General features: G+C 39.9%; 1 protein-coding gene across 3 annotated transcripts in view; it reads left to right on the plus strand.

The window, feature by feature from the left end:
- The first annotated feature begins 4,040 nt into the window (after nt 1-4,040).
- The window catches only part of LOC139941601 (uncharacterized), a 92,465-nt gene continuing 70,406 nt past the window's right edge, over nt 4,041-26,099 (plus strand). For 2 of the 3 annotated variants that reach the window (XM_071938171.1, XM_071938173.1), the window contains exons 1-2: nt 4,041-4,474; nt 20,828-20,884. In XM_071938171.1, the coding sequence (XP_071794272.1) occupies nt 4,416-4,474; nt 20,828-20,884 (116 nt within the window). In that variant the 5' untranslated portion in view covers nt 4,041-4,415. The remainder of the gene's footprint in view (nt 4,475-20,827; nt 20,885-26,099) is intronic. The other variant, XM_071938174.1, reaches the window with a different exon arrangement.

A 26,099-nucleotide genomic window follows, 5' to 3' on the forward strand; every position in this document is an offset into this window, starting at 1 on the left:
TTTAAATTTTATTGACAACAATTAAAAATAATCAATCATGAGTGTTTCAGATATAGCTCGGTAATTTACTAACTTTAACTGTTCTACAATTTAAAGTCACCTGGAAATAGAAGTGTTTTTCTTTCAAACATAAGAGTATATGCTTACAAACAATCTAACAATTTATTTAGTAATTGATAAGACAAACATTTTCTTTTTATTGCAGAATCAATAATAGTTGACCAATTTAGCCAGCTCAAAATTTGATACGTTTAGTCTATCTTCCTTCAAGATTCTGGAACAAGAAAGCAACTTTTTGTCTTAACGAAGGGTTCAAATTCTTTTCAAATTGTGTTTAAGTCCACCGTCTATGTAATTGGGCGGAATGTACATTGACAATGGCGTCAGAATAACTGTGGTTAATTAACCACAAGATAGTAAACCAAATTTACCCAGCTCCAAAATTTGATACGCCCACTATATTAGTCTTGAAAGTTCTGGATTACAAATTAAATGTTTTGTTTTAACGAAGGGTATAAATTCTTTTCAAGTTATGGTTTTGTATTTCACAGTGATGATTTTTTGACATATTAAAAAGTGCAAAAAAATACAAAATAAAAATTTTTGCCTTTTTGTTTGCGGGTCATTTTTTGACGTTTTGTTAAATGTTTTTCACTTTTTATAAATTATTTTTTTAATCATGTGAAGCTATGAAATTGACATATTATCAATTAACATATCTAAATTATGCTAATATTGCAGAATTCGTTCGAGTAAAACAGATCTTCACCTTCAGATTTGAGCAAAATGCAACATTTTGTCACCTCCCTGTACTGTATGTGTTCTATTATCCGAATACGCGGCTGGCTGGCTATTTCGGAAATACGCTGCTCGAGTCTCGTACCCTGACCATCACTATAAACCCTACGCCAATCTCATTGAACCATAGGAACCATACTATACCGTCCAGAGTATAGTCTGGCCCGATCTAAAACATTACGGATACGGGGATCAAGTGGACAGGGAGTCATACTATATCCCACAATTCCGTTTTCGCACATATATTATAAGAACGAACATCGCACATGTATATTAAATTATCGCATATGTATACCGTCACAAAACATCACATACAAATGATCGCATATAATATACTACAAAATTATCAAACATATATTAAAAATTATCGCATATATATTGCAAATTATCGCACATATATTGCAAATTATTGCACATATATTACAATTTATCGCACATATATTACAATTTATCGCACATATATTACAATTTATCGCACATATATTACAATTTATCGCACATATATTACAATTTATCGCACATATATTACAATTTATCGCACATATATTACAATTTATTGCATATATATTACATTTATTGCACATATATTACATTTATTGCATATATATTACATTTATTGCATATATTACATTTATTGCATACATCAAATGAATATCGCACATATGTGACAATTATCGCATATATATGAGAAACATCGCACATATATTGTACATTATCGAATAATGCAACGTTTGACACGCCATATTCGGCTACAGTTACGTCTAGATCAGCGCGTCTACCAGTGTTGAAGAATAGCAGACGCGCGCGATCTAGCCGTAGATGTAGCCGAAGTCGCCGTTTCGGACACGGCCTTATATTTATTATAAGAACTAGAGGGCGCACGTGAGTGATGCTTCGTGCCTTCGTGCACAAACGCCACGGGACCGCAAGATGACAAGCGCGTCATTCTGCACGCGCGTTGATTATGAAATACACGTTTGAGGTTTTTTTTATTGAACGCTCACGCGATGCTGTTTGTTCAACTTACAAAATGGCCGCACAAACACACGCTGTGAGATGCCTGCGCACATAGACCTTTTCGCAAATACTGGGGCGCGCGCGTAAAGCTTGGATTTAGATGCATTGTGGTCTAGCTGGTAGCAAAATTTGATTCATGTCTATCCCACAATGCACCTCATTCAACAGTCTGCGCTTGCGCATTGGTATTTGCGATAAGGTCTATAGACCTTATCGCAAATACCAATGCGCAAGACTGTTGAATGAGGTGCATTGTGGGATAGATATGAATCAAATTTTGCTACCAGCTAGACCACAATGCACCTAATTCCAAGCTTTACGCGCGCGCCCCAGTATTTGCGAAAAGGTCTATGCCGGAGCGCGTATATTATAGGCCAGTGCGCCCTCTAGTTCTTATAATTTTTATCTAACTCTATGATCCTCACTCACTCTGGGCGCACGCATGGTCTATATAAAAGTCTCTGAGGCATACAAGATAGCTATTCACTTTAAAAGGCCATGAAAATGAGCTTCTGATTTGATTCCCGTTCTCTCTTCGAATGCTGCACAGCACAATCCCCCATGCCCCAGCGCAGCTGACGCGAGACTACTTTGTTTCTTGAAATCTATTTATTTTTTGCAAAAAAAAAAAAAATGCTTTATATCAAAAATTAATTGATTGTTTCGTCATTGCCCATTATAGGGGGGCCTAGATCAGGCTTCTGCATAATACTCCAGGGTCTCGTAATAATAATAATAATTCCCTTAGGCCTATTATTTTCAAAACTTTGTTATTCACCGGTGTTGGGTCACACAATATTCTCCCTCGGTCTGCTGATGCCCTATACATACACCGCGTGTATGTCGTTCTTATGAGTCAATATTGCTCTCAAGATCTGGCCCAACACATGGAACAGCTTACTAAACTCAGAAAAGGAGCCTCGCGTTAAAAATTCAATGTTCATTGAAAAACCCGCCTTTCCCGTTACCCGAACAAGTTTGTGTTTATAGTGTGACTACATTCTACGGATTTGTAGGCCAACTGATTAATTTGCTAGCCCATAGGCCTTGCCTTGCCCAGATCTGGGAGAATAATAAGAGGTTGCATTCGTCAATTCGGCGACGGCACTCAGTTTGGATTTGTCATTATTGGGCGACGCCCCCATGCTGAAAGTGATGTTACATGGTGAAGACCAGATTGCTGGGGAAAAAATGTCGACAGCATCATATTTTTGTTAACAAAATTATTATTTTTGTTTAATCAAACATCATAGCGCGAATAGCTAGCAGGATGCCGGAAACGAGAGGCATAAGATGAAACCCAATGGGGGAAAACCCACCTTGTAGAAGTATGCTGAAAACCCATTCCTGTACAAGGCTCCATCCAGACTAGGGTGGGAACCGGGGTCCACAGAGGTGAAAGGCCTGAGAAGAAACCACTGAGCCTGAGCCAACTGATCCCCATTAATTATTGTAAAATAAAAATCCTGTATCCGACTCCAGTTGTAGGCTTACGTGGAGTGGCACTATTATTTTTTTAAGGGAATTTAAAGTTAAAAAGTTCCTCTCAAGGATTTCATGACAAGTAAACCAAAAATTGTCTTAAAATTTTGTTGGAATAGCCGGAAACGCTTTGCAACAGTTAAATTGTCGGTGTATAAAATTAATTAGCGACAAAAAAAAACTAAAAACTAAAATCAAGGCATTGTTTCATAATATTGAGCATGTCAACCTTTCTCATAAAAATAAATTCACTACAAAAAATTATTGTGGCCGGAACTCCAACACTCGTACACGGGCAGGAACTAACAGTAAAAGACCACCCATAGAACAGTGTGGCTGGCCGGGAAGTTTTTGTTCCCCCCCCCAAAAAAAAAAAACACACGACATTATTTCATTACGACATAATTTTAACGTAAAGAGCCAATCACAGCGGCAGGGGAAAAAATAATTATTGCAGTGTCGTTTGGAGAAGAAGAAAAAAAAACGCGGCCGGGAATCAGCCGCCGGAGATTCGAATCTGTCCCCCATTATTAAAACGAAGGCACTATCACGGTTGTTTTTTGTACGGGGAGTCCGCCGTAATGAGGTTGGGGGTTCGTTCATTCATTTCCATAACTCCACAGTTTTACCTGAACCATGGAGGTGACCCACCCCCTCAAAAAAATTCCGCACGAGAAGTTTTTACCCCAACATGTCTCTTTCAAAACTAAAGAGGGCGTAGTATTATCAGCTTGGGAAAAAATACAACTGGATTGGATGATGGTGATAGAAATGTTGCACACGAGCTGTCAGTTTGTGTCACCCAAAGTAAAACAACAAAATTGTTTTACATTTCCCAATGGTTGCTGTACTTATCTTATCATGATTGAGGTCCTGTAATGGGAGTGTTTGAGATAGAGGTCGTTTTGTAAACGCAGACCTACGTCTGGAGAAACGGGACATTCTCTGCTGCATGCAGTGGTGCTAGCTAGGCGCTCTACCTAGCTTTGTTTGTTGAGTTGAAGCATTCCTCCGAGTCCATGGTTGAAGCAAGTAACTCAATTTGCGTATGTAGCCTGTCCATCTCTCTATTTTCGGTTGATGTTTGGTGAGCCAAGCCTCTACGATCGAGTACGCCCATGCACCTCACACTCACAGTGCCGAGTGATGATCCAACTTCAAGTCATGCAAGTAGTCGGTAATTACTAATTATTGAAAAAAAAATTGTCTGCTTTTTTTGTGTCTTTTTAGTTTTACTCTTCAATTTCCTACACTATTTTACAGAGTACAATATCGATAAATTACATGTATCCTCCTCTTACCAGTTTTCACGCTATCATGCCTTTTTCTTTGAATTGATGACATATCAACTGATGCCCTAATTATCTTCATTTGTTAATTAATATGAAGTATGCAAACATTTATTAAAACTTGACAGACATTGAAATGTTCACGCCGTACCACACACCGATCTTCGATGACTTCAACTGGCCCCATTTGTTTTGAGTTTTTCCTGTTTTCACGGCAAACAAGAAAGTATGGTTTCCCGTTGAAGCCATTCATGGAAGAAACATCTGTAGTGACTACTACAATACATAAACCCGAATTAGTTGCGATATTGTACATTGTAACCCTTCTCCCAACGGCTGAGAGGTCGAACGCCCGCCTCTCGGCCGTCTGGAGAAGAGTTCCGTTATCGCAACTAACCCAGATTTGCTTAAAGATTTGTCCCACTTCTGTGGCCAAGTAGTTGCAATAATTTAACGTAACCCTCCCCCGATGGCCGGTTGCAACTAGTAGCCAAGCTGAATTCAATCGGCCACATGCGATTCAGGAATGTGCCGTAGCTTAAAAAAAGGACCCAATGGCCAGTGGCTCCAGATGCTGTGACAGCGTTTAAGATCACTTGACTAGATACAATTGTAATCTAGAAAAGTAAACAATGGAGCGATGCATACGTACACGTATGTACAGTAGGGCTCAAGTCAACAGCCACATATGTGAGGCGATTTGTGCAGACAAAATATCAAGCTTGGCCACAGAAAGTGGGGCTAGTCTACACGAAATCTAACATTGAGGATAGTTCTCACACAACAGTCACACGTACACGTTACTTTCCGATTTGGAGTACCCAGTTACACTATTCGCTGTGCATTCTGAAGTGATATTGGATTTCCACAATGTGTAGCTCATGCAGAGCTATTTCGACAGACAGAACTGGGTGACCCACCAAACCCAGTTGACAATGGTTGAGCCCAGTCTGTGGTTAGTCATATTGACTAACACTGCAGCGATGTGTACTCAACTGAATTCATTTCAAAGAGATTGATTTAAAGTAAACACAACTGCCATTGTGCCCAAATGCAAACGGTTTTTCAGACATTGAACTTCCCTCTTGAATTGAAGGCGAACAGCACATTTCCTTCGGTAAGGGGCACTGCTATACACCAATTCAGGCGCGCAAGTGTTGAGCACCGCGGCCATTGCTGAGGTAACATGTGCCTAGTTTTGTGCACAGAGACATAAGGAAATCATGTTTCTTTTCTCTTTTTATGGAAATTTAATGTCTTTCTCAACAATCTATGCGATTTCTCTGACATGGCTGCATGGACGACTTACTACATTCTTGCTATTTGTTTTTTTAAATTAAGCACAAAGGAAAGTACTGAAATTCTCACAAAATTTTATTTTAGTGACTATTGTATGCAGTTTCTGCGTCTTTTTCCCCTAATTCACCTAAGACAAGCACCGTTTTCAAGATGATTCAGTTTCTATTTAGTTGCAAATTTTGTAGTCACTAGTCAGTGATCTTCATTAGAAAAAAACCCTAACAGACCAAACCCTTCAGAAACATACTGCCCAAATCCTTCAATATCCTTCAGTTTGAAGTTGTTGTAAACCTAAAGTGTCCAAAACCTTTAATATCCTTCTCCTTATTGTAAATGAACATATTATCCCAAATCCTTCTAAATCCTTTTTTGTTTATGATTTAGTTTAGGAGCTCTGTTAGGGACCTTGGTGTATTATATTTGATATTTGCACCATTTTGAATAGGTTCTTTTTGTTCTTTTGTTGAGAAATTCCAAAGATTCCAATGGCATGAATGGTATGTTTACAAAGCCTGTGTGGTATACAATGAACTATGCCTGTGAACCCTAAAACAATGACCAAGCTAACAAAGAAAATTTCAGTTGCCAAACAAAAAAATGTCACCTCCACCGGTCAGAGCCCAAAACCTTCACAATCCTATTTTGGCCAAGGTACGTGAGACCTAATACCTTAAAAATCCTCCTTTGTAAAAATAGCCCAATAGCCCAAGTCCTTCTTAATCTCATCCTCATACAAACTCATAGTGTCCCAAAGCCTTCTAAATCCTCCTGTGCTGCAGATCACTAAAAACCCAAATCCTTCTTTGTCATACACTACAGCAATGAGGATATTGAAGGAGTTGGGCCCTATAGGGTTTCATGTCCATTATACATGTAGAGTAAAAAGAAACATGATTTCCTCATTTCTTTGTGCACAAAACTAAGCACATGTACACCTCAGCAATGGCGCACGGTGCTCCTGAATTGGTGTTTAAAAGAAAATGTAAAATTATATTGGAACTTTGCACTGGGTAGCATGGCTATTGCTGTGGGTGCCATGGGTTAATCATTCTGTCTGTGGCTTTTAAATAATGTACTGTACAACATGTTCAACACACAAACTTTGTGCTGTTGGCCTGTTTAGTGACATGTAGTTGTGAAATTCGTAATCCTCCATGCTCCCTCGCCATCACATTGATGGATGGTTGTATCTGTGTTGGATACTGCGATCAAACTCCACCTTGGGATAATTACAGGGCCCAATTTCATGGCTCTGCTTACAGAACCAGCGCTTACGGAAGCAGGGAATTCTGTGTGCTTACGGCAAACATATTTCACAGGGTAGCGGCGAATCCGCGTTTCTAGGCATTCTACACTTACAAGGCTCACGCAGACATTTGGCGCTTGCACGTATGCGGGGAATCATGATTGTAAGCGCAGAGTTCGACGGTAAGCAGAGCCATGAAATTGGGCCAAGGTTTGCAGGTTTTTAATGATTGCAACTAGCCAACCACCAGTTTAACTAACAGTCTGGCTAGATGTGATTGTAGGGAGATGAAAACGCTGTGGATTAGCCAACTTGGTTGAAGGCCAACTGTTAGTTTAAAGTAATTTTGGTCTTGTATTTCGTTCGTCTTACTAATGGAAACATTGCCTTTGATCGTGCGAGTTAGGCTATCATAAGAGTTTGTAACCGTTTGTAATGAAATGCGTGGTTAGAAAGATGTACATGTTATAAATGATCCACACAAGGCAATTTATGGCACTTTATTTGTAGAGTAAAATTTGGCTGACCTCCAGTGTTAGTAGTAAACTAAAAACCAGGCATTAGGCCTTTGTGGATTATTTTAAATCTACTTGTAAAACATCTTTCTAGTTTCTAACCATAGGCCAGACGCATAATTTAAAAAAATTTTTGCTTAAAGTCACTTGGAAGTGGTATTTTGCCAAATAAAGCTTTTGTCACTAAAATGTGTGTTTGATGAGTGAAATATGAATAAACAGTAAACTAAGGTTAAAAAAATTAGTTTCCATTTTATTAACAAATTTTAAAGTAGGGTCCACCCGAGAGGGCACTGTTCAGGACGTAAATCTAGGTGCGTTATTTAAACAGAAAATATGTAGTCTGGCCCCGTACACTACGTCAGGATACCTGATCGGTATGATGCCTATGTACAAAACTACAGTCACGGAGCAGACTGCACGAACTGTATGGCTGCTGTACAGACGGTCCACTCGGATTACCCTGCACGGTGAATCACATGCAGAGCCAACTCAAGATAGTGACGCTTGGCGCAAGCTAAAAACATGCCTTCAAAGTTGAAACAATACCCACATTTTTCACGTTAGGCAAACGCTCCTTTAGGTTCGTTACGTCATTCAGGTACCTTCTTTTTGACTTCCCACTAGTGACTAGAAGGAAAAATTTTTGGGATGGCGTCATGTCAAAATGTGTGGTGTATTTTTGATTCTCAAAGGACGATCGGCTCAAAGTGTTTGCTGCGCAACGCTGGAAAAGCGTCGGACTGGACCACTTTGCAAACTGACCCCATCTTTAGTTGTTTTGCTGCATCCAGCAGCATTACACCTGGTCGTCATTGCCAGGAAAATGCCAGAAAAAAAAGAACTTTTTTCGAATAAACAAACTCACGACTAGGACTTGCACGTACCTGTGTTCGATGTTCGATCGAGGCAGTCTGCCTCCATTGACGTCACAAAAGGGGTAGGCGGAGTCAACCCCCAAACAACTTTTTCTATTAATTTTTAAAATAAATCGTGACAAACAATTACTAAAAATTGTGACAAACAATTACTAAATTTTTTTTTTTATTGTTCATAAACATACTCTAATGTTTGAAGATTTTTTTTTATATTTCCAGGTGACTTTAACAAACAATTACAAGTGCTTTACATACATGTAGACCATCTCGCTCGATCCAAGGCATTGTGTCCTTTAAATGCACCATGCAGTTCTTAGTACAATGTATTGGGCATGAAGCTGTTCGATTGAAAAAAAACAAAAAACAAAACACTGTTTGGTGTTTAATCAAAGCTAGGTCGAACATTAGGCCTAATTGAAACCATATTTCCATAACACTGGGTTATCACATTTGTAAGGAATGCAGCAATTTAACTTGGGGGAGGGTTGGAAGGTTATTGGTTGCAGTTTAATTTAGGTCAAATATTGGTCTTGTAAAATGATTGATGACGATCACTGTTCCATATTGATTGACTAGGCGCTGGATGTATGATGCCAAAATTAATAAACATGCTATCCTTGACTGTTTCATTTCAATATAGAATAGGCCTATTGCATTCCAGAATTGAAATTTTCTTACATCAGGGGGCAGACTGAACCTAATTTTTTTTAATGACGAAAATACCAAACTTTCTATCTCCTTCACTGATCACACGGCCACACTACAGACTGCATACACTGACATACAGTACAACTGGATAAAAAGAGTTGTTTATTCCAATGACAAATTAGTTTCTGTATTAGGGTGATTAAGTATAATGTAAATTTATAGAGTTCTGATGTCAAGTCAACTTTACCAATGACGCTTTTGACATAAAGTTAGGTAGTTGTAGTGTAGTAAGTAGCATAAGGCTATAACAGATTTCACATGTTTTTAAATTGGTCATTGCATCATCAGATAGTCATGATGTACAAGTACATACATTATTACCATGATTATAGTGGAAACTATTGTTGTGAGATTGATATAAACACATGATAGCCCATTAAGGTGAGAGAAAGCTGATCTTGAATCAATAGAATGTAAGCTTAGGGGCAAGAAGTAACTTGATTTACACATCATTAAAGGGAAGGTACACGTTTGGAAATTACTCAAAACAAATATTAACTTAAAAACTGACTTGGTAACGAGCATTGGAGAGCTGTTGGTAATATAAAACGTTGTGGAAAACGACTCCCTCTGAAGTAACGTAGTTTTTGAGAAAGAGGTAATAAAAGACTTCTAGATAGAATTCTTTTATTCCTATCTGAAAGCACACAAACTCGTACAAAAAGGGTGTTTTTTCTTTCATCATTTTCTCGCAACTCCGATGACCAATTGAGTTCAAATTTTCACAGGCTTGTTATTTTATGCTTTTATGATGGGATACACCAAGTGAGGACACTGGTCTTTGACAATTACCAAATGTGTATCTACCTTTAAAGCAATTGGACACTTTCGGTAAACAGTGTTGTCCAAAGTCCCACACTTCGTGTACCACAACTTATATTATAAAATAACAAACCTGTGAGCATTTAGGCTCAATCGGTTATCGGAGTCGGGAGAAAATAACGGGAAAACCCACCCTTGTTTCAGCGCGTTTTGCCGTGTCATGACATGTGTTTAAAATAAATCCGTAATTCTCGATATCAAGAATTGATAATTGTTTTAATGTTTTTTCAAAAAGTAAAGCATTTCATGGAATAATATTTCAAGAGAAGTCTTTCACCATTACCTTCTGTAAACCCTGTAAGTTATTTGTAAATCTGTGAATTTTTTTTTTTTTTCTGTTCCGAAAGTGTGTAATGGCTTTAAATAAATGTTTATTGGGTAATAATGTGTATTAGCCTTTTGGAAATCAGTATTTGGTTAGTAATTAAATTAAATGGACTATACCTGTCTTAAGTGTAATTTGCATGATTTATAATTGCTTTTAGAGCTCTGGTAAAAAGGGTTTGTTTAAAGGGACACGTTGCCTTGGATCGGTAGAGTTGGCCTTTAAAAAGCATTTGAAACCGTTTGTTATGAAATGCATTGTGTCCCATTTTAATAAAGAGGAGTCTTTGGCAAAAAGAGATTCATTTGCTAACTATAAAAAACATTAATTTGTTCTTTATTTTTCAAATAATAGGCTACGCATTTTTCAAAATATGATTTAAAACACCGTGGTACCACTGTAGAGTGAGCTGGAATTTACTACTCCCTCTCATAATGTACTGTGAGAGAAAAACTGATTGGTTAATGTTAGTTGACAGGTACATTTAAAGCAAAAACATTGAATTGGACAATGGCTAGGGACAGACTTGAATTACTCATCTTGGCATACATGTACATCTAAAGTTTGAATATGATCTACGTATGTAAGTGGACCACTGTGAAGTTTGTACTAGATAGCGGGTTGGATTGACCAGGGAATGAAGGCAAACTGGACACATACAAACTCACTCTCACTGGTTCCTGGTGTATGCCTTGAAGGTTCAATGAGATCCTTTCGCTGAGTTCCAATTTCGGAGGGATATTTAGTCAGTTGTGTTTAATGATCACTGTTGATTATTTCTGAGAAGTTAGGATGAAATTTACAAGATGTAGTCTTGGTAGTAGTGCCAATCAGCTGAACATTGGTGTTGCAGTGGAATGGACGGGAGCATGTACATGTACGTTGTAGTGGGTTCAAGCTGCTTATTGACTGTGCTGGCGTTCAAATGTAATCAAATGACAGAACTGTGACAGCTAAGTAAAATATTCAAATAAAATTATGTTTGTTTACTATACTTTAGATGGATTTTGGATTGAAAATGTAATGATTTTTACACAGCATTTTCTGAGAAAAATCTGTTTGACACAATGACACTCCAGTCACCCATCAGATACATGTAGATTACCGTTTATTTTAAATAAAAGGCAGTGCACTCAGTTTGTCTATGATTACTGAACATATTATGCAGGGAATATGAGGGCACTGGGTATTGGCATGGTGACCATGGTGACAAATTTGATAACAGCCTTACATTTTTTCTGTATGCAATCCAACTGCAGTTGTTCAGTATTAATTCAGAGCTAGCTGGCTGTAACTGAGTACTAGCTAAAACTGACGCATGGTACACACAGTAGCAGGCACTTGAGCTCTACATTATATAGATGCCAAATGAACTACAGGCCTACACTACACATTTTAGCTGTGAAAGTGAGACATATTCTGAGTTCATGTACCTGTGTGTAAAAACACAACAGTTTCTGCTGTACTCCCCCCCCCCAAAAAAAAAAAAAAATACAATAATAACAATGTAGAACAAATAAATTACAGAAATTTGTCTGTTACATGTACCATTAAGAGTTTCAATAACATTTATAGGGAAATTACATTGTACATTGTCTTTTGGAAGAGCAATTAGTTACCTTATTTCAATGTTATTGAACCAACCTCGTTATTAAAAACATTGTTTTTTGAAGGTAAAGATTTAGTGTGATTGTTTTTCATCACTTTATGGGTCTTTTATAAAACTATATTTTAATCCTTAATTTAATAATGCATTTTACCAAAATGAACTAAGATAAGTTGTGTTTTTATCAGTGATTGAATGTGTATTTTGCCTGTAATATGCTCCATATTTAAATTTAAACTCAATTTGTTAATAAATAATACAGTGTAGCATGAATTAATTTGTGATAAATTTAAACTTAAACATGTAAAGACAGTGTACTTTTGGTAATTGTCAAAACCAGTATCCTCACTCCTGGCCGTGTATCTGTGCACAAGTTTGCATTGACAATTTGGGCTCAATTGGTCATCGAATGTTGCAAAAAACAATGAAAGAAAAAACCCAGTTTGCTTTCATTCAGATGCCTGAGAAAAGCTTCTTGCCTGGAGCCTTTCTAAGATTCAAATTTTTGGGTGGAAAATTAACATACTTCATGTATGTAGATTAACTCTTAAACCTAATTTTTCAATATTTTACAATATCAACACATCAGCTCCCCAGTGCTCTTTACCAAGTGAGTTTTTATGGTCATATTCATGGTTTTTAGTAGTGACCTAAGTATCCTCGCTTTAAGAATCTTTGAGTAGTCGCTGATGGACTTTAGATTAAATCAGGCATCACTTTGGCAATAACATTTTGGCAGAGTGCGATTGAAGCAAATCCCACCTGAAAGGCATCCTTGAGACTTTGAAGAGACAGTTCATTGTTGCTCACTTCCTCAAAGAGAATCCACGGGTCATCATTGATCCTCCCTTCTCCCTGCTGCATAGTAGTGGATGATGGAGATTAGCTACCCCCCCCCCCCCAATCGCAACTCCCTCTGCTGCCATACTGATCCACTGGAACCTCATCAATGCTTTTAGTCATTTTATGTCATCTGACGGTGACACTTAACAGCAGACACTGCAATGTATGTTTGAGTGTTTGAAGAGTAACATCTCTAAGGCATTGCTCATACATACAAGTCAGTGTGTACTGAGTACTAATTTGACATGTAGTCTGTTCTGATGCAGTAGATAGATTCAGTTTTCAAGACAGTATAAATGTGATTATGATAAAACGCTCTGGGTATGGTTCCCCTTCGCCCAGCGACCCACTGGCAAACTGGCTCACATCACTGGTCAATACCTGTAAGCCTATCGACATACCGGTCCACTGGCATACAAACCCAACCGGCATACTGGCCCACCTCACTGGCCCACCAGCCCATAAACACAGTGGCTCACTGGCCCACCACCCCACTGGCACACTCACAACCTGCCCACTGGCCCAATGGCCCATTAGCCCAACGGCCCACTAGCCCATAAACACACTGGCCCACTACCCCACTGGCACACTCACAACCTGCCCACTGGCCCAATGGCCCATTAGCCCATAAACACACTGGCCCACCACCCCACTGGCACACTCACCAACCTGCCCAATGGCCCAAACGGCCCACTAGCCCATAAACACACTGGCCCACTACCCCACTTGCACACTCACCAACCTGCCCACTGGCCCAATGGCCCACTAGCCCATAAACACACTGGCCCACTACCCCACTGGCACACTCACCAACCTGCCCACTGGCCCAACGGCCCACTAGCCCATAAACACACTGGCCCACTACCCCACTTGAACACTCACCAACCTGCCCACTGGCCCAAACGGCCCACTAGCCCATAAACACACTTGTCCACCACCCCACTGGCACACTCACCAACCTGCCCACTGGCCCAATGGCCCACTAGCCCATAAACACACTGGCCCACCACCCCACTTGCACACTCACCAACCTGCCCACTGGCCCAAACGGCCCACTAGCCCATAAACACACTGGCCCACCACCCCACTGGCACACTTACCAACCTGCCCACTGGCCCAATGGCCCACTAGCCCATAAACACACTGGCCCACCACCCCACTTGCACACTCACCAACCTGCCCACTGGCCCAAACGGCCCAATGGCCCACTAGCCCATAAACACACTGGCCCACCACCCCACTTGCACACTCACCAACCTGCCCACTGGCCCAAACGGCCCACTAGCCCATAAACACACTGGCCCACTACCCCACTTGAACACTCACCAACCTGCCCACTGGCCCAACAGCCCACCAGCCCATAAACACACTGGCCCACCACCCCACTGGCACACTCACCAACCTGCCCAATGGCCCACTAGCCCAATGGCCCACTAGCCCATAAACACACTGGCCCACTACCCCACTTGAACACTCACCAACCTGCCCACTGGCCCAACAGCCCACCAGCCCATAAACACACTGGCCCACCACCCCACTGGCACACTCACCAACCTGCCCAATGGCCCACTAGCCCAATGGCCCACTAGCCCATAAACACACTGGCCCACCACCCCACTTGAACACTCACCAACCTGCCCAATGGCCCAAACGGCCCACTAGCCCATAAACACACTGGCCCACTACCCCACTTGCACACTCACCAACCTGCCCACTGGCCCAATGGCCCACTAGCCCATAAACACACTGGCCCACTACCCCACTGGCACACTCACCAACCTGCCCACTGGCCCAACGGCCCACTAGCCCATAAACACACTGGCCCACTACCCCACTTGAACACTCACCAACCTGCCCACTGGCCCAAACGGCCCACTAGCCCATAAACACACTTGTCCACCACCCCACTGGCACACTCACCAACCTGCCCACTGGCCCAACGGCCCACTAGCCCATAAACACACTGGCCCACCACCCCACTGGCACACTTACCAACCTGCCCACTGGCCCAAACGGCCCACTAGCCCAACGGCCCACTAGCCCATAAACACACTTGTCCACCACCCCACTGGCACACTCACCAACCTGCCCACTGGCCCAACGGCCCACTAGCCCATAAACACACTGGCCCACCACCCCACTGGCACACTCACCAACCTGCCCACTGGCCCAATGGCCCACTAGCCCATAAACACACTGGCCCACCACCCCACTTGCACACTCACCAACCTGCCCACTGGCCCAAACGGCCCAATGGCCCACTAGCCCATAAACACACTGGCCCACCACCCCACTTGCACACTCACCAACCTGCCCACTGGCCCAAACGGCCCACTAGCCCATAAACACACTGGCCCACTACCCCACTTGAACACTCACCAACCTGCCCACTGGCCCAACAGCCCACCAGCCCATAAACACACTGGCCCACCACCCCACTGGCACACTCACCAACCTACCCAATGGCCCACTAGCCCAATGGCCCACTAGCCCATAAACACACTGGCCCACTACCCCACTTGAACACTCACCAACCTGCCCACTGGCCCAACAGCCCACCAGCCCATAAACACACTGGCCCACTACCCAACTGGCCCACGCACCAACCTGCCCACTGGCTCAACGGCCCACCAACCCACTGATCAGACCCGCTGACCAACCTGCCCACTGGCCCACCAGCCCACCAGCCCACCAGCTCCTAACTCCAATGGCCTACTGACCCATTCACGAGCCCAAAACAAGCCATTGGCTTAATTGCACAATACAAAGAAATTGATTTTCACATCTATAAGATTTATTTCTGGCAAACAATAGACCTTCTCAATCTAAATCAACAGAATAATATGAAACAAAAATTATAAATTTGTGCTAACGTTTTTAAAGACACTGGACACCTTAAGTAAAATTGTCAAAGACCAGTCTTCTCACTTGGTGTATCTCAACATAATATGCACAAAATAACAAACCTGTGAAAATTTGAACTCAATTGGTCATCAAAGTGGAGCGAGATAATGATGGAAGAAAAAACACCCTTGTCATACTAAGTTGGGTGCTTTCAGATGCTTGATTTCGGGAACTCAAAATCTAATTCCGAGGTCTTGAAATCAAATTCGTGGAAAGATTTCTCGAAAACTATGTTACTGCAGAGGGAGCCGTTTCTCACAATGTGATATTCTAGCAACGGCTCTCCATTGCTTCTTACCAAGTATGTTTTTATGCTTACAATTATTTTGAGTATTTACCAATAGGTGCCTTTAAGGGAAATTTAACAGTTTGCTAAGGCCTTATTGGTCAATTGTGCTGAGTGTTATTACATTTTATATCTCAAACTCTAGACTTGTACAAACTAACTTTGGGCAAACGCATAAATTTAATAATTTTGTTTAACAGAGAATGTAGTGGATTTATCTGTAACTACCAACTTGACTTGAACTTGGAAGTTAAAGACACTGGACACTATTGGTAATTGTCTAAGACTAGTCTTCTCACTTGGTGTATCCCAAAATATACATAAAATAACAAACTGTGAAAGTTTGAGCTCAATTGGTCCTCGAAGTTGCGAGATAATAATGAAAGAAAAAACACCCTGGTCACACGAAGTTGTGTGCTTTCAGATGCTTGATTTTGAGACCTCAAATTCTAAACTTGAGGTCTCTAAATCAAATTTGTGGAAAATTACTTCTTTCTCAAAAACTACGTCACTTCAGAGGGAGCCATTTCTCACACTGTGTTTTACTATCAACCTCTCGCCATTACTCGTTACCAATATTAAGATTTTATGCTAATAATTATTTTGAGCATTTACCAATAGTATCCACGGTCTTTAAGATGGCTTTAATCATGCTGTAAGAGGGCGCTCTTTTTGTGCAATTTACAATGAGTGCTTTACACTGTTCACCATCGATCACTGACACCTTGGGTCAAGATTTATTGTACAAGTATGTGCATACATGTACAGTACAGTAGATAAACAATCAACATTGGGGTAGATGAAATAACAATCATTCACAATTCGCCTCCATTCATGCCATTATTTATGAATAGAAGGGCATGTCAATTTTGTTTACATTGCAATATTTTTTCACTTCATGGCTTGATACAGGGAGCTATCACAAATTGCTGCATAGTCAATAATGCTTAATTTCTTAATTACAATAATTGGTAAGTGGACATCCAGCTACATATAATCCCCAATTGTGCAAAACATGTTAAAATTGTTCCTGGGGAGTTACATACCAAATGTTTTCACAGAGAAACAAGCTTGTCAGTGCAATCTAGCTTATTAAGGCCCATTCACACGAGCGCTGCAAACGAGGGTCCCGTGCGATTTCATAACATCGATGTTATGAAATCGCAAATCCACGTCGTGTGAATGCTATGTATGTTACGAAATTACCTGGGTCCCGTGTTGTTCATAACACAGATCGAGACCTCCTCCAAGAAATCGCATCGATGTTATAATCATGGGGAGCCATCGTCTGAACCGAATGCCTGCGATCGTAACGAGGGACCGCTGCTTAACCACGTGCAGAACTATGGAGGAAGAAATGGGCGAACTATAGCATGCATATACTTGTACATGTACATACACGTGATGTATATCTGCTCAACGCTGGACAACGATCGTTTGGCTGGTGGGTTTTGTGGCCGGATGCTAGACCAGTCCAAACCTTGAAGCAAAAACATCGTTCAATCGGGAGCAGAGTACGTCTTTTGGCAAAGCTTTTCGATGTTTTAATTCACCATTTGTTATGTCTCATCAATAATTCTATATCTACAAAACATTTTCATTCAACAATGTAGCGATTTTAACGTCAAAAACTCTATTTGAATCGTGAAATTTTGTGTTTTTCTTCGACTCGAACATGACTCGACGTTGCTGGATCGCTGCATTTCAAGACAAGCTCAAACCTTGAAGCAAAAACATCGTTCATTCGGAAGCAGAATACGTCATTTGGTTAAGCTTTTCGATGTTTTAATTCATTATTTGGTATGTGTCATCAATAACTTTATATCTATAAAGCATTTCCATTCAACAATGTAGCATTTTTAACGTCCAAAAAGCTATTTGAATAGTGTTTTTCTTTTTTTAGCTTCGAAAACGTAACCCCCTTCCCGCCGGGATGAGAGTTACGTTATCGCAAATGTTTGTAAAATATTCTACATTTTATGTGACTTAAAATGAAGTTGATTTCAATGAAATTGTATTATTTTATTCCTTTTAACTGTAATCGCTTGTAGACTTTAGTCCATGCAGTCAAGCCTACCCAAACGAGGGACGTATGTTTACATGTGTGTGTGTGTGTGTCGTGTGAATGCTCGCTAAAAAATCGCACGCGGTAAAGGTGACAGACGGCTGGCGCCTTTAACCAGGGACCCTCGTTTGCAGCGCTCGTGTGAATGGGCCTTTAGAGGGCAATGTGATCACATGACACGCCTGCCATTCAATATAAAGATGTGGATAATAGATACATGTACTTAGTAATACTTGTGTTTATGAAACAAAACACCCATGTACAATTTACTGAACAACAAAGTTTGAATACCCTGCAGAGTTTTCCGTTTCAAATTTAGCACCTTTTCAAGTGCTTATAATTTCAACACATTTTAACATGTTTAATGACGCTCATCTCTTTACGACATGGGTGACAATTGTTGGCATGACAATAATGTTGATTGAGTTGCCCTTGGTTTCTAGTTGATTGCCTGCTTCATCTTAACCTAAATGCCAGACCTTAACAACTAGTGTTAAAGGAACACGTTGCCTTGGATCAGTCGAGTTGGTCTTTGAAAAGCGTTTGTAACCGTTTTTTATAAAATGCATATGGGTGCAAAGATGTTGTTAAAGTAGAATACAATGATCCACACAAACATGCCTCGAAATTGCGTGGTTTTCCTTTTACCTTGTCGACTAACACGTCGGCCATTTATGGGGGTCAAAATTTTGACTCCCATAAATGGCCGACCACGTTAGTTCGCACAGTAGAAGGAAAACCACGCAATTTCGAGGCAAACTTGTGTGGATCATTGTATTCTACGTTTAAAACATCTTTCCAACCATATGCATTTTATAAAAAATGGTTACAACCGCTTTTGTTTTGACCAACTCGTCCGCTCCAAGGCAACGTGTTCCTTTAATGCGACATGTGCGACTTTGAACTGCATGGAGGTGGAGGCTCATTGTCTCTCACATACCCTTGACTATATTTTTAGTGTCTCTTGAAGTAGCTATTTGTAACCTACTTTCTATCAGGGTCTTGCCTCTTTGTTTTTAAGATGAATGCATGTTAAAGGCAGTGGACACTATTGGTAATTACTCAAAATAATTATCTGCTTTAAAACTCACTTGGTATTGAGTAATGGGGAGAGGTTGATACGTGTAGTATAAAACTTGAGGTTTAGAGTTTGAGGTCTCGAAATCAAGCATCTGAGAGCACACAAATTCGTGTGACAAGGGTGTTTTTTCTTTCATAGTGATCTCGCAACTCCGACGACCAATCAAGCTCAAATTTTCACAGGTTTCTTATTTTATGCATATGTTGAGATACACAAGTAAGAAGACTGGTCTTTGACAATTACCAATAGTGTTCATTGTCTTTGGGTAAACCATTGGAGAATCCAATTAAAATTAGTCAACTGCTCTGCAAAAGAAAAATTGAAATAAAACACCATGGCATTTATGTATAAAGTTATTGACCCATTTTGGCGGTCAATAGGTTTACGTGTAAACGCTGCGTCGCCTAAAATGCGCACTTCACTGAATAACGCACAGTTACACTGCACATGTGGCGGTTCCAAGATTATTCTGATGAAGATGTTAGGTGAATTGGGTCAATACTTGTGAGAAACACCCCATTCTATTTGTTAGAACCCTTCATGTTGTTAGTAATTATCAGGTCTATATGATTCGTTTTTGAAAGATCAAGGGCTCCAGGGCATTTTCTCCTTGAAAAAAAACGCCCTATGAGGAAATTATACATTTCTACTGGAACATTTCAAGGGGCATGGATGGAGGCAATCACCTTTGTTGCCTCCATGAAGTAGCAGGCCTGTATTATATAGGCATGTGAGACTTCCTCTTTTCCTCTTTTCTGCTGATTTCCTCTTTTTGGGTTCTGATTTTCCTCTTTTGTACTTTACTTTCTGTGTACAAAAGTATAGGAATAAAATCTTTTCTTCTTTTTTTCTTCCCCAGTTTTCTGTTTTTTTCATGGGTAGTTACTCACATGCCTGATTATATGTCCCGTACTGTAGTGTAATACATAACATGGTGTCTTCTTGCTTTTGGTACAGGGCATTTATCTCAGTACAGCCATTATGTTTTAACTTACATTTGAACCAGATTGAGGCTGTAAGAACTCTAGTCTGCAGATCCCATGTTTGTGTTTTTATTCCTTCATCTATGGGAGGTAGAACCCTGACTCATCCATGTTATTCAAACCATTCGAATGTCAACATTTTATGAAGCACCTTATTGTGGTTTAGAAGGTGCTGCGGTACATTCAGCAGCCACTGCCAGACACACAAAGGCAAGGCCACTTTTCTTAGCGATTAGTGTAACTGCAGGTTCTTTTCATACGTTACACAACACACAGGACCTACATACATACAGCTTTAAGACCCATCAGAAGGACGTACAATGTACAAATGTAGCAGTAATGGTAATGTCTTGCTTACAAAAGGACACAAGTGTTATGGCCGGGACTGGAACCCACACTCTGCGGATGCAAACACCAGAGCTGAGTTTGGTGCTCTTCGCCTCTTGGTTACATACGACAAACCACAGATTTGACACACAAACATCTTGGATATCACACATTCATTTCTTGAATGATAAACAGATGCAGACCAAATGATTAAGCCCTATGGGTTGATTCAGTTACATGTAGGCTATTTGGTTCTGGAATTTGATACAATTAAATAGTCCTAAAAACCATAAGAAATACTTTAGTTCCTAATTAACTTGTTAATTTCCTTTCTATTACTTGTTTTTATTTAGAGATTGGGAAGGAGACTGTGAAGACATACAATTCATTGGCACAGTTTGCTGTGACCAGTAAGTACATGTATGGACTTTAATTTATAATTTTGATATGATAACAATAAGCCATTTGTGAGTTAGATTTGAATAATATCTTGTACAATGACTTGCTAAGTCACAAGTTACCGCTTACATTTGAATTCCTCAGACTACAGAGACAGTTGCTTTGTCACATGATTCGGGCAAGCTTTTGTATAGCAACCTCCAGATGAGCAGACCGTGGTACCATTGTGCCATGGCCATCCATTCAGAATTGTGTGTGGGTTTTCACCATCTCTTACGCAACTACGTACGCAAAAGGTTTCCCTGAATCGTGTGATACATGTACCAACTGTCTCTATAGTCTGAGGAATTCAAACTTGAAGGCACTGGACACTATTGGTAATTACTCAAAATAATTGTTAGTTTAAAAACTTACTTTTGGTAGCAAGCAATATATATAACATTGTGAAAAAACTTTGGCTCCCTCTGAAGTAACATGAACATAGTTTTCGAGAAAGAAGTTGTTTTCCACTTAAATATTTAAAATTGATTTCGAGACCTCAGAATTAGATTTTGTGGTCCCGTAATCAAGCATCTGGTGTGATGGGAGCACACAACTTTGTGTGACAACATGGACAGGTGTTTTGTTTTTCTTCCATTCTAATCTTGCATCTTCGGTGACCAATTGAGTTCAAATTTTCACAGGTTTGTTGTTTTGTGCATATGTTGAGATACACCAAGTGAGAAGACTGGTTGGTCTATGACAATTATCAAAGGTGTCCAGTATTTTTAGGTGGTGACTTGTGATCAAGCACGTCATTGTACATGTGTGTACCAGACAACATTCATATCTAACACGCAATTGGCTTATTTGAAGACTGCATACTGCATCTGGGGGTGCAGAAGTCTGATACTTCATGGCGCATTTGTATAGATGCAGCTGGTCATTGCCTTGCTCGCTTTCAAAATGCTTCAAATTTTTCTCAAAGAGGTGCAGTTTGCATTGCAAGTCCATGGACAAAACAAAATGTCAGGTCTGAGTGTACAAGTACTGTACGCACTTGGAGAATAGCACTACCATGATTCTGTTTCCATTTTATTCTTAGTCCCTTTCTCTATGGTCCAATTCATTTCAATGCAACAATTATTTCCAAGGATGTGTAATCTAATACACATTCACTTTGACCAAAGCCCTTTTTTTAGCAAAGTTAAGTCGCAGCATGTCTTGAGTATGGTCTATCTGTCTATAGGCCTGTAGACACATTAAACTGTATGTTTACAGCAAGACTTTGATATTGAAGTCACCAAGTCTAGCTGGACAGGCATGACAGGAATGAAGGTTTTTGTCCAGCCTTGTCATGCTTATAGAGTTGTTGTACATGTACATGTACTGTCTGTGCAATCTACCAAAAGCAGTGAATTAATTGCTTTGCTTTGTCATGTTTCTGTCTGCTTCTATCTGCACCCCTTGAGTCAGTTGATAATTGATAAATTGTGATGGACATTGTGATTATTCTGTCACCAATCCATACATGCTGTAGTGTGTGATTTAACACGCTCTGTAAGCACAGTGTTTTTCCACCTGCCATTGGTAACTGTAGTGACCAATGCTTAAAATTAACCTTTCCCATGAAATATGCTAATTTATTCATGCATGATTACAGTTTAATACAGACACTATTGGTTGAGAAATCTATGTACAGGCAGGCATACATGATGTTAGATGCACAAATGCGTGCTTTGAGCCATCATCAGTCCCGTAAAAAAAGGCGGGATATTCCCTCATTTTGCCAACCGGTAGTGCTGGTGTGCAACTTGTATGGGAAAGGTCTTCATGTACACGTTGTATCTAAGTAACATACTTAAATTTTTACAGTTTGCATTTTTTCTCTCTATGGTTTCATTATAACATGTAAAGTTACTTCCAGTTGTTTTCTTTTTAAACCTACTGTCCATTGTAGAAATCACTTTATGGACGTACCATTCCTTCCCTAGTATCATGACTGTAGTCTACTGTAGTCAGTGTCCTATCGTAGCATGTTGTGCATTGGATGATCTCATGCTTTTGATAGTTTCTTCTCCTTTTTTTTTTTTTACTGTCTTGTATCGTGTGCAAGGCAGCTTTTGTGACTAGTGTGCTATGCATGCCCTTACATTTTACCATAATTTTTATGATCACCAAATCTTTTTAGGGTTTACTGCAGACCAAGTTCCAGATTGTATCTCCATCATCTGACCAGCCCAAAGATTTCAAATCCCACTCATGTACAGTGTTTTTCTGTCTCTGTCCTTACTCTATGGTTTCTGCAAACCTTTCTAGATTATCTCCATCGTGCACAGTTTCAAATCCTACCATGTACTACGACAATGCTTGTATTTCCACCATGCAAAGGTTAAAATCTTTAAAAAAGATTATATAGGCTTAGTTCTTGTGTGCAGTTGTTCAAGCGAGTGTAAGTGCAGTAACCATGATAAATTTAAACATGTTTTACAAAAGATCAAGTATTTGTAGGCGCACTGTTTGTGTGTATTCCTGTGGGATTTGTACACTGGATTAAAAACCAATATGCCCATGGGTAGTTAATGTTCATGTGCTTGGTAGGACGACACATTTAAGCCATTAATTGCTGCCAGGCTGTGTTGATCAATGTATACATACATGTGTGTATTAAAGGCATTATACACTTTCGGAACAGGACAAAAAATAAAAGTTTACAGATTTACAAATAACTTACAGGGTTTACAGAAGGTAATGGTGAAAGACTTCTCTTGAAATATTATTCCATGAAATGCTTTACTTTTTGAGAAAACATTAAAACAATTATCAATTCTCGATATCGAGAATTACGGATTTATTTTAAACACATGTCATGACATGGCGAAACGTGCGGAAACAAGGGTGTGTATTCCCGTTATTTTCTCCGGACTCCGATTGAGCCTAAATTTTCACAGGTTTGCTATTTTATAATATAAATTGTGATACACAAAGTGTGGGCCTTTGGACAAAACTGTTTACCGAAAGTGACCAATGGCTTTAAACTGCCTCCAGATTGTGTGAAGATTTTGATTTAATTTAAAAAGAGTGTTTTGATAGAACAGTAGACTAGCACATTGTGCTCATCTCCTAGATGAATATAGCTACGTGTACACACTGTCGGGTTGTCATGAGAGTGTTATGATGAATTACACAGTCCACACTCACAGCCCAACAGTAGGGGCCTATGGCTTCAGGTCTGTGTGTGAGATGGGCATACATTTTGCATCGAGAATCATTCGCTAATATTCATCACTTGGATTCCAAACGTGTATACATTGAATATTACATTTACTGAACATCGAGTTAGGTACATAGTACATTCATAATTAAGTAGAGTACAGTGTACACATGTACATCCTAATAAGCCTACTGTCCCCAAGTTTTTGTTTCTCAGTGTCTTGTCCTTCTTGATCATAAAGTGATTGTCGGTTAGCACGTGTACTGTACCAAAAGTGTGTCAATTTTAAATTTAATACTGATAGAAATCTATCGAACAAATACAGTGATTAATTAAGCCACCAATACTTTAGTGAACTTTTAAGGTTTATAATAACAATTGGTTGTTACAATGAGCACTTAATCTACATTGTACGAGCACCTGAAACACCTACTATGAAAAGACACAAAAGATGGAAACAGTTTATGTTTATAGATATATATGAAGTGTCACACAAGCGTGAATGCTTCTGCGTTCGGCCATTTGTAAAAATATACCGCAAACGCTGTGCTGTGTACATCCTTGGTTGCTAGCACATCAATACAAAGCTCCTTTTTATTAGGTATGTAGGTTATCAGAACAGTAATGGCTTCAGCAGTAGTTCAAAGTATGTATGGTTGGGTGGTTTATTTCCATAGCAACCCTAAAGCCATTGTCATTGAGTTTGCCCAATATGCACTTAAAGGCAAGATGCATTTTAGTGACTTGTGATGTAAATGTAATTTACGCAAACACTCAGCCTCTGCCCTAAATGAGTACAATGTAGCCTCTCAGTTGAGTGGACATGCAGTCTTTCATGTCTTTCTGGTTATACTTCAAGGTCGGTTTTTAAAAGGCTTCCCTCTTTCATATTTTAGTTTAAAGGCACTGAGCACTATTGGTAATTACATAAAATGATCTAAGCATAAAAACTTTGGTAAACATATTGTGAGAAACGGTTCCCTCTGAAGTAATATAGTTTTTGAGAAAGCGGTAATTTCACTCAAATATGACATATATTTGTACAACAAGGTTTCTTTTTTGTCTTTCATTCTCTTGCAACTTCTATGACCAACTGAGTTCCCAAGTAAAAGCATATTCCAGGATACATGTACATCAAGTGAGAACACTGGTCTTTGACAATTACCAAAAGGTGTTCAGGGGTGGATTTCGCAAAGAGTTAGGACTAGTCTTAACTTACATGTAGGACTAGTCTTAGGAGATAATTATTAAAAACTTAAGGCTAGTCCTAAGTTAGGACCAGTAACTCATCCTAACTCGAGATGAGACTTGTCAATTAACTCTTTGTGAAATCCACACCAGTGCCTTTAAAGCACTAAAAAGTGTAATTCTTCGGATTTCAGAATTGTTTACCAGCAAAGAAGTTGAACTGAATCAAAAAGCTTTACTCCCTAAATGCTGGATTTATTTAAGGCTGTAGTATTAACAATTTTCTCTTTTAAATGTCTCAAATGTGTGACAAACCACCAGATCCCTTCTGTTACATGTATGTCATTGATTTTAATGGGTAAACACACTAACACCCCTCCTCATATTCATGTAGTTGGTTTCCCTGTAAATCCAATAATAATAATAAAAGTAACCAGTTTTTATATAGCGCTTTTCACACCCGAAGGCATCTCAAAGCGCTTCTGACATTATAACCCCTGGTCACTGGGCCTAAAATCATTCCTTAACCATCTCAACTCCCTGGGGAGTATACAGCCTGTGCGACAATTATATGCGCTACTCTCTAAATCAATCACAAGAACCATCTCTGCGCTCACAGGTACCCATTTACCCCTAGAGTGTCTTGGCCGAGCGGTTAAGAGCACCGAATTCAAACTCTGGTGTTTCTGATCAGCAGAGTGTGGGTTCGAATCCCCAGCCGTGACACTTGTGTCCGTAAGCAAGACACATAACCATTGCTTTGCCTTCGGATGGGACGTAAAGCCGTTGGTCCCATGTGTTGTGTAAACGCATGTAAAAGAACCCAGTGCACTTATCGAAAAGAG

This window comes from Asterias amurensis, chromosome 9, assembly GCF_032118995.1.
Source record: "Asterias amurensis chromosome 9, ASM3211899v1".
Taxonomy (NCBI): Eukaryota; Metazoa; Echinodermata; class Asteroidea; order Forcipulatida; family Asteriidae; genus Asterias; species Asterias amurensis.